Source organism: Sinocyclocheilus rhinocerous, unplaced genomic scaffold (genome assembly GCF_001515625.1).
Source record: "Sinocyclocheilus rhinocerous isolate Xijiao unplaced genomic scaffold, SAMN03320098_v1.1 scaffold721, whole genome shotgun sequence".
In the NCBI taxonomy this organism is placed as follows: Eukaryota; Metazoa; Chordata; class Actinopteri; order Cypriniformes; family Cyprinidae; genus Sinocyclocheilus; species Sinocyclocheilus rhinocerous.
In genome coordinates this window covers 51,141-60,610 of record NW_015656165.1, presented here as the reverse complement: position 1 = coordinate 60,610, position 9,470 = coordinate 51,141, and the positions used below count along the sequence as shown (strand labels likewise).

The following is a 9,470-nucleotide window of genomic DNA, read 5'->3' as shown; positions in this document are numbered from 1 at the left end:
GGTTGAACTGTTCTGGAACAGTGTTGTAAATACAACTTAACCACTGATTTCTTGTGGTTTACATAAGATAATATGCTGTAGTAGTTTCGCTTTTACAATGAAGTAGTTTCGCTTTCACAACGAAATTGCCTCGCCTTGAATCGCCTGTGTTTGTGAAAGCTTTTTTGGGTAGCTTGTCAGTGATCTACGGCTCTGTGTAGTAAATGCCGCTCCATCTGAAAGCACGTGCTGGTGATTTACTACTAATCACAGAACCGGCTTTACTGACGAGATGAGCAAGAAAATCGCATTCGATTTTTTGCACAGCCCTAATTACAAGCAAGTAACCCTAAGCCAAACCCTAATCCTAACCCTAACCATATAGTAAGTACATGTAGTTAATTAATATTACTCAGTACTTAAATGTATAACTACACTGTAACGAGGACACCTTCAAATAAAGTGTAACCAAAAGAACTAATTATAGAAAAACAATAATCAGATATTTTATAAAATTAAAATAATCAATGACTTTTCTTTCTACATGCTAGCCTGCTTACCTCATTGATTTCCTCCCCCTCTCTATTGATGAAGACCTTGCCCTCCAGATAGTTATCTCTGTTGGCATGGAACGTGCCTTGAAGGAACATTCCGTTCTTAATGCCACTCTGAATCCTGGATAAGGGCAGATGCTCTGGAAACAGTAACTTACTGCCAGTGATTTCGTTCTATAATGAATCATAAAAGACATATCATATTATAATATAAAACTATGAAAATATATATAAAACTAAAAGCTTTCTTGATCATTCATCACAGTGTACGCACTTGATCATCAGGTTTTAATGCAAGTCTGTCCATGAGCTCAGGGTTGCCAATCAAGCTCTTGATATACTCTTCACCTACATAAGAAAAGAACATACAATCAAAACCTGTATTCATTTTTGAAAATGTTAACATTTCACAATTATTGTAATATCCTTATATGAAGATTAACGCGGTCAATTAAAAAAATGCTAATAATGTTATTATATGTAAGAATGTGACACTACCGTTCAAAAGTTGGTAAGGGTTGGTAAGATTTGTTTGAATGTTTTTATGTTAATAGTTATATTGTGAAGTATTATTACAATTTAAAATAACTCTTTTCTGTGTGAATATATTGTAAAATGTAATTTATTCCTGTAATTGCAAAGCTGAATTTTTCAGCATCATTACTCCAGTCTTCAGTTCACATGATACTTCAGAAATCATTAAAATTTGCTGATTTGCTGCTCAAGAAATGTGTATTATTATAATCGATGGTGAAAACAGCTTTGCTGCTTCATATTAGTGTGGAACCATAATACATTTTTTTTCCATTTTCTTTGATGAAAAGAAAGCTCAAAACAAAAACATTTATTTTCAATAAAAATATTTTGTAACATTATAAATGTCTTTACCGCTTTACTGCTGTTGCTTTAGACATCCTTGCTGAATTAAAGTATTAAAAAAAAATAATAATTCAAATACTGTCCCAAAAGTTTTGAATGGTAGTGTATAAAGGAATTTGCAATTTGAACAATTCCATTCAAGATAACCCTAAACCAGCCCTAATACTTCAAATTTCCACTGCAATGACAACAAGAACAATAAAAAGAGTCAAAAATAAGTGTCTCTTACATCTGTACACAATCAGACCATACTGCTCTGCCTTCTCTTTATTGGATCGATCATCGGTCAGCAGGACCACTTTCAGCGAACCACCATTGGTCTTTTTAGCAAGGTGATCTGTGTACCATTTAGCAGCGACACGGATGGCTCGATCATTACGATCATTAGCACTTTCCCCTTGCTCTCGTTCAATGAATGTCTCCCTTAAAACAAAAATAAAAATGAGACAATGACAAGCATGGCCCTAACATCAAGCACTGTCTTTGAAGATGTATTCAAGTCAAATCAAATGCATGTCACAGAGTTACTGTTAGGACAAACACAGCCTTTTACAGTGTTACCTGTGATGCTCATTAGTGAAGGTGTAGAAGTGCTTTTCCTTCTCATGAATAGCATCCTTGATTCTTTTGTAGACTGGGGCACTCCTGTGTCTGACCTCTTGTAAAACAATCTGAAGAATGATGACGTTCCTGATCAGAGGGTCCTCAAGGATGTCAATCTGTGAGAATTTAATACCAAATCAATTTCGTCTTTTTAACGCAAGTAACTACAGGCAACACCTTTGTGTATTCACGCACTGGACTGGTCAATTTTGAGATCTGGCTTTTCATAACATGTCTTCTTTCAGACTAGTGGAAAGAAAACATTCAAAATACACATTTAAGTGTTTATCTATTTGTGGCTATATCATTTAATGCAATGTCTTTTTAAAGGCTGTGGTTTTTTTCTTCAGCAGCACTTTCATTCCAGACTTTACGTTTTATTCCTATCTATATTCTGAAGGGTTTTACAGATGGGTTTGTTCATATCCTTCACCTGATTTATAGATCTTATTCCTAAAAATATGGTTCAAAATGATTTATTTTGGCTGTTGACAGTATTTTCTGATTTATGGAGTGATAAAAAGACCATTTTAAAATCCCCACTGTTATAACATTTCACTCTAACTACTGTTCTGGAAATATATGCAAATCAGTGCATATTTCATTACATAATATCTCATTTACATATTTAAACATATTTCAGAAAACACACAATACAACAAAAATGTCTTAATGTAATGTTGATATCTATTTTTTATGATACAGAATGAATTATGAAAAAGCAAATTGTGGTCTTTGATTCGCACTTTTTGGGTCACCTACACTTAGAATGAAACAACTTGCCAAAAAAATTAAAATGAACAGAAAACACTGCTTCTTTAATGTGTAATAGATCGGCGTTTAGTGATATGGCACACTGTGACTAAACAAGACGTCCTCTAATTCTTTTACAATTATTTTGACAATTGTTTACAAAAAAACTGTCCATAACAAACACACTTATTATAATAAACAGCTATTAATAAAAAAAATACAAATAAATAAAAACCACATACCTGATGTAAAACCACATTGGTGTCTGGGATTAAATAGTGCGGATATGAGCACAGGTTGCTCTCTATGCATGCGTGCTCTTGCAGCACAGGCGCTTCATCTTTACACTCCTTACAAACTTCACTTCCACACCAGATGTCATCTCTGAGGTAATGTTCGCGCACTATCTTCAGCACTCCACCAGAGCGGGTCTTCTTCACAAATGTTTTGGATTTCAGCATGGTCCAAATAACCGTATCGACGGTGGTTTAGAGGAGCTGTTCCACCAAAACACGCCACACAGTTAACCCACGTGTGTACGGTGCGCCAACTAAATATTATCCCGGAGTGAGTAAGAGTCGGAAAGGTTCTGTGTCGTATTTTGAACAGCAAGGCAGTTAAAATGCACCTATAAAATGACACACAGTGTATTTGTTAGAACTACAGACTATCGAGAGGCTCCAAGCAGCCACAGTTTTTAAAAAAATATATATATATATAAACTAACTAGTCCCTTACCGTTCTAAACACTTCGAAAGCTATTAACTGGCCATTTTGATGATTTTAATGGGGTGGAGCTAGAGCTGAGTCGGTTTACCTTGATACACCGCTAGAGGGCAGTAGAGCCCTTATTATCCATTATGAGGCGCGTCGATGTCTGTAGAAAGTGCTGCAAAGCTAATGTCATTTTAACACCATCATTCTACTTGTCCCAAAGTGTGTGTGTGTGTGTGTGTGTGCGCGCCCGCGCGTTTTTGTGACAAATGAGGACATAAATTTGTATAATGACAAGGGTATGACATAGGTATTACAAGGAGAAGGTGACTTTTCAGGACATTACCCCATGTCCCCACTTTTCAAAACGCATATAAATCACACAGAATGGAGTGTATTGAAAATCTGAAATAGCACAAAGTTTCCTGTAAGAGGTAGGTTTAGGTGTAGGGTTGGTGTAGGGCAATAGCACATACAGTTTGTACAGTATAAAAACCATTATGCCTATGGGATGTCCCCACTTTTCACAAAAACAAACCTGTGTGTGTGTGTGTGTGTATATGTTCACACACTGATTTGATTCTCTCAGGTTCAACAATTTATTTATAATTTAGTTCTTGTGATGCCTCCTAAATGTGAACAATTTGAAACAATATTTAATGTAATTTAAAATTGTACATACATTTTAGTTTTTGTTTAGTTTATTACCATTTCAATTCTTTATAACCCTAACATGTTTTTTATTTCAAAATTATAATTCCCTTTTTATGGATGTAACAAAGACAAAATCACAATCGTTCCAAGTTTTCCCTGGCACCTCCTTAATACCCCTGCCTGTACACACAGGCCTAGTGAAAATTAGGCCTTAACCATAAAATAAATTACCTGCATGGTTCAACTAGAATCCTGAAATGTTCTTCTGATGAAAACCAGTTCTCATCAGAAGCGTAACTAATTCGACTATCAAGACATATGCAAGCTCTATTAATTACACCAAACATGGTTTATGCCATACTAGCTCATAATTCTATGATGATTAATGATCATAATTTGTTCAAACAAATTTTCTCAAATATGTTATTTTTTTGGACATCATGCACTTTGCGTAATGTTATTGCGTAATGTTATTGCGTAATGCGGCCACGCATGTGATAATTAAAAATAAAATTTGTTCATGAATTTGATACCTTGTTTTTTTTTTTAAGATAAAGAATTTTAAGATATGATTATCTGCATAAATATAAATATAATGCATGCTCATGAAATATCGGATTTATAAATATTTTAATAATAATTTAAATTATTAAATTATAAATATTTTCCATATATAACAGCTTTTTTTTTAGTGCATTGCTGTCCTTAGATTTAGATATTTGTTTTGAGAGCAGTGCATCGTGAAGGTGGATGGCTATGTTGAAAGTTTAAAGGGCTTAGTTGTAAAGTTGTAATGAGTTCACATCATCAGCATTCATATAATTATATTCTGATATACACATGAGTCAGAGCCCTAGATCACTAGAGGGCAGAATAAATTACTGAATGATCAACCAAAAGACTCAAATACACACAAACAAAAGAATCAAATAATCACTGAACATTCGTATGACTGTTACTTGACTGAAGCTCAGCTGTATGTCATGTTTCAATTCAAATTTTGCAGTCTGCAGGCTCTTATAAGTGTGAGAGAAAATGTGTCAGTGTTTCGGTCGGTGTGTTTCCTCAGATCTCAGACAGATAGCTCAGAAATGACAGTCTTGCGCGTACGGTCTTACCTATAGCCTATTCCAAAACTGTTTTCCTCTAACTCTCAGCAGAGCAAACAACTGCTTTATTCATGACTCACACAAAAGCCTTATATTGAAAATATGAAGAGTGCTTTACAGTGAACCACATGCTATGAGAAGAAGAGGAATTATTATGCTACTTTTCACTGTGCAATATACAACACTAAAAAATATGCCGGCAATTCAATACTTTTCAGTGATTATGAAAATACATTTTACAGGAATAGGAAATGACCCATAATCCTATTTTGAAATGTAATATATGACATATATTGCCCTATATCAAGAGTGATATTGCCATATATTTTACCCATAAAGGTATATGTAGTTTTCACATTATCTGCGTAGAGGAAGATATATATATATATATATATATATACTGTATATTATTTATACATGCAACTTCATTAAAACAATATACAAAACAAATATTGTATGTTTATACACATTTTTGTAATACATTTCTTAAATCTTTTATATTTACTTATATAATATCAACATATTGGGAGGTTTTTAGGATGGATATACATGTACATGACATTTATCCAAAAATGTACACATACACAAACATACAGTATTTGTATGGGCTGGATATATATGCTAATATATACAACTGTCACAATTTCTAATAGCTAAGGGAAAAGTACATACAAGCAGGTAGGCTCAACAGTAAGAAAGATAAGATCATAATCTTTAGACGTTTGTAAAAAAAAAAAGTTAAAATATAAAATAGGCCAAATAAAAATAAAATAAAAAATAGGCTACTTGAAAATGAGTGACGTCAATTTCAGGAGATTTTATGGCATATATGGGTAGGCTACAATTAACATTTTTGCCAAGCCCACTTTAGTGTTTACATTCAAGTCAGATTTGTATCAATAAATATGCTACGTATAAAACAAATCCCTTCATTTTCAACTCTAGTGTAAAACATCCGCTACTGTTTGTTTGAAAGAGCACGTGACTCTCCTCTGTGGAAAAAATGGCTGCGCCCTGTGCCGCTCAATGCTTTTACAGAACAGGTAGGTTTACAGGTTACTTGAGAAAAAGTTAGACTTATTTGTAGAGCATAAACACTCAGACTCAGACCATGGCAAGCCAGTGACCCAAACGAGACAATTTCCGCTCTTATCTAATTATTAATGATCGCTTAACTGCAGTCTACGCGGAATATATTTATTAATATAAAATACAAACCTTACATCCGAATAAGCGCTGTTTAACAAGCTGTGGCATCGCTCGGTGACTTGTGTCGCTATGTAGCAATGTCGGTAAGCCAAATTCAGAGTCACTGGCGCGTTTCCATTACAGATTTGCGCAAAACTTTGGCGATATTTTATAAATGTCGATAAAAAAGTATTGCGAAATGACGGTGTTTCCATTAACCAATGTTATGCGACTAAAACGTAACCTTTTGCCTCTCGCGATAAGTCATGGCAACGGATTTTGGCTATATTTATTCAAAGGAGGCTTTTGCGTGTATCTTTACAGAAGCAGCAAAGAGAGCCGCTTCAGAAACGTGCGTGGCGCGGCTGGAATAAACCATAGACTGTATAAAAATATAAACACAAGCACTGAGTGGCCGCAGTCAGATTCAGTGACCGTATCAGAGCCACAGTGCACCGCAGACGTGTGCAGTGTAAATTGTCTAAGCATTAATGGTAGGGAAAGCCCCTTTATACTGGAGCGCGGCCACTTATGAAGTGTTTCTTGGAGGTTATAGTACGTTGAAGAATGATCATATGACTTTTTACATATGCCATGTGACCTGTAAATGCGAAAAAGCCGTTTCCATTGCAGTTTTGCGAATTATTCCTTTTTCGCATTGCCTGAAAAACCACCTCATGCGAGCGTAAAAACTTTTTTGCGATATATGGGAGTTTTTGCGAAATTGACGCGTTTCCATTAGGCGTATTTTCAATTCGCAATTTCAATTTGCGCAATTTGAAGGGTAATGGAAACGCGCCTACTTTCTACTACTAACGCTTTTCACTCATGCAATCAAACACTTGATAGAAAGTTACAAGACCATTAAGTTAATCTTTATGACTCGGCATGAACACACCTCAACTGACACTGATATTCAGTTATTTTAACTTGTAATAATATTTCACAATATTACTGTTTTTATTTATGATCAAATAAAAGCAGCCTTGGTGAACAGAAGAGACTTCTTTAAAAAAAAAAAAAACGTCCCCCGCGTAATCTACGCCCCTGCTTTAAACCCGAGGTGTCCCGCCGAAAAAATTCAAAATCAAATTACTAAGCAACCCCTGAATGGAATAACACAGATAGGTATCGTTTTAAAGCTTAGAATCTCAGCTTTTTAATGAATGTAATGTATTTTGATCAACTCTTAACGAGTGCTAAGCATTCCCTCGAAACCAAGTGTACCACGGGCGGGACGCTGCCTTGATCAACACAAAAATTATATCATTTGAAAGCTCAGAGTCGGAGCTTTACAATGCATGTAGCCCCTTTGATTAACTCCAAAGTAGTGCCGAGTTATTTGCTGATAAATGAAAAAAAAATCATAATTTACAAAATATGTTTTTTGTGCCATGTACTCTAATACGTCAAAAATATCATACAGCTCGGATAGTCATGTGTCATATGTTATTTGTAGAATAAAACAAGCATAATTGTTTGGGGCTTTGAATAAACTGGAGCGAGTTTTTGTACAAGAAGTCACCCCCAGACCCATATGAAAATAATATATTGATGTCACCATTTTACTTGTAACTTCATAAAACATGATCAGATCGTGGAAAACTAGGCACCATTATTTAGAGCAGATTCCGATTAAAAAGAGCCAAAAACCATATATAATCTGCCATTTATATCTAAAGATTTTCCTCATGAATTTATAAAACACATAAAACTGCACAGGCACCATGTAGTTTAGCCCAAAAAAATCTAAGGTAGCTGTCATGTGGCGATTTCACTTGTAACTTCATAAAACTTGCATATATCATAGAAAACGACACGTCATTATTTGCAGAAAATTCTCCCGATTAAAAAGACCAAACTCACCATAATCCATCGCTCAGATCTAAATATACCTCTCATAAAGCTATAACACATAGAAAAGAATTAGGTCATGTAGCTTAGCAAAAAAATCAGAGGTTGCAGTCCTGTGCCGTTTTAGCTCATAACTTCACCAAACATGCATAGATCTTGAAACCCGCACAGCATTATATTCAGAAAATTCTCCCGATTAAAAAGAGCCCAAATTTACCACAATCCGTCGATCAGATCGAAAGATTTCGTTCATAGAGCTGTAACACATGAAGCAGACAGGCGCACTTGAGGCACTGCAAAGAAAAACAACTTAATGCTTCATGTTGCTTTTTCATTAATAACTTCAGGAAACATGCATAGATCTTGAAAAACCGCATGTCATTATTTTCAGAAACTTCTCCCGATTAAAATGAGCCCAGAGATACCATAATCAGTCGATGAGATCTGAAGATATTGCTATAACACATAAAACCCCATGGGCGCGCTTCAGGAGCAGCAGGACAAATAACTGTAGTTTCACTTTGCGCTTTTATTCATAACTTCATGAAACATGCATAGATCATGGAAAATTGCACGTCATTATTTTCAGAACATTCTCGAATTCATTCATTGGATCTAAATATATGACTTACCATGTGATGTTATCACACACATGAAACCATTAAATTGAGAAAAACATAGGTTACATTTTCATTTATAACTTCATGAAACATGCATAGATCATGGAAAATGGAAAATTCTCTCGATTAAAATGAGCCCATTCATACCATAAGCTGTCATTTAGATCTAAAGATATTAAACTCCAAATGCGCACGTTGCAATATTCTCATGTTTTTTACGCTTATCATTTCATGAAACATGCTCCGATCGGAAAATGGCATATCATTATTTACAGCAGATTCTCACGACTGAAATGAGTCCAAAATCAAAACAATCCATTGCGTCTTTCCTGTGTAAATAATACCTAAACCCATGAATTGAAGAAATCAGTTAGAAAGCTCTATTGAACACTTGGCAAGCAGAATGTAAAACCTAGAATGTTTCTGTCTATTTTATCTTTTATATAACTTTTTTTTTTTAAAGAATTAGGTATCATTTTAAAGCTTAGAAATTCAGCTTTCGAATGCATCCAACCATTTTGATCAACTCCTAACCAGTGCTGCCTAGTTCCTCTAAACCGGAG

At 34.8% G+C, this 9,470-nt stretch overlaps 2 protein-coding genes across 3 annotated transcripts in view; one reads left to right on the top strand and one right to left on the bottom strand.

The window, feature by feature from the left end:
* The window catches only part of dis3 (DIS3 exosome endoribonuclease and 3'-5' exoribonuclease), a 13,858-nt gene extending 10,488 nt beyond the window's left edge, over positions 1–3,370 (bottom strand). Inside the window, exons 1-5 of the mRNA XM_016527207.1 lie at positions 3,011–3,370; positions 1,974–2,131; positions 1,642–1,835; positions 808–881; positions 540–707 (exon numbers count right to left, since the gene is read on the bottom strand). Coding sequence (XP_016382693.1) covers positions 540–707; positions 808–881; positions 1,642–1,835; positions 1,974–2,131; positions 3,011–3,229 — 813 coding nt within the window. The 5' untranslated portion in view covers positions 3,230–3,370. The remainder of the gene's footprint in view (positions 1–539; positions 708–807; positions 882–1,641; positions 1,836–1,973; positions 2,132–3,010) is intronic.
* Positions 3,371–6,190: 2,820 nt separating this feature from the next.
* Positions 6,191–9,470, top strand: part of LOC107719722 (methionine aminopeptidase 1D, mitochondrial-like) — a 20,243-nt gene continuing 16,963 nt past the window's right edge. For both annotated transcript variants that reach the window (XM_016527209.1, XM_016527210.1), the window contains exon 1: positions 6,191–6,288. In XM_016527209.1, the coding sequence (XP_016382695.1) occupies positions 6,249–6,288 (40 nt within the window). In that variant the 5' untranslated portion in view covers positions 6,191–6,248. The remainder of the gene's footprint in view (positions 6,289–9,470) is intronic.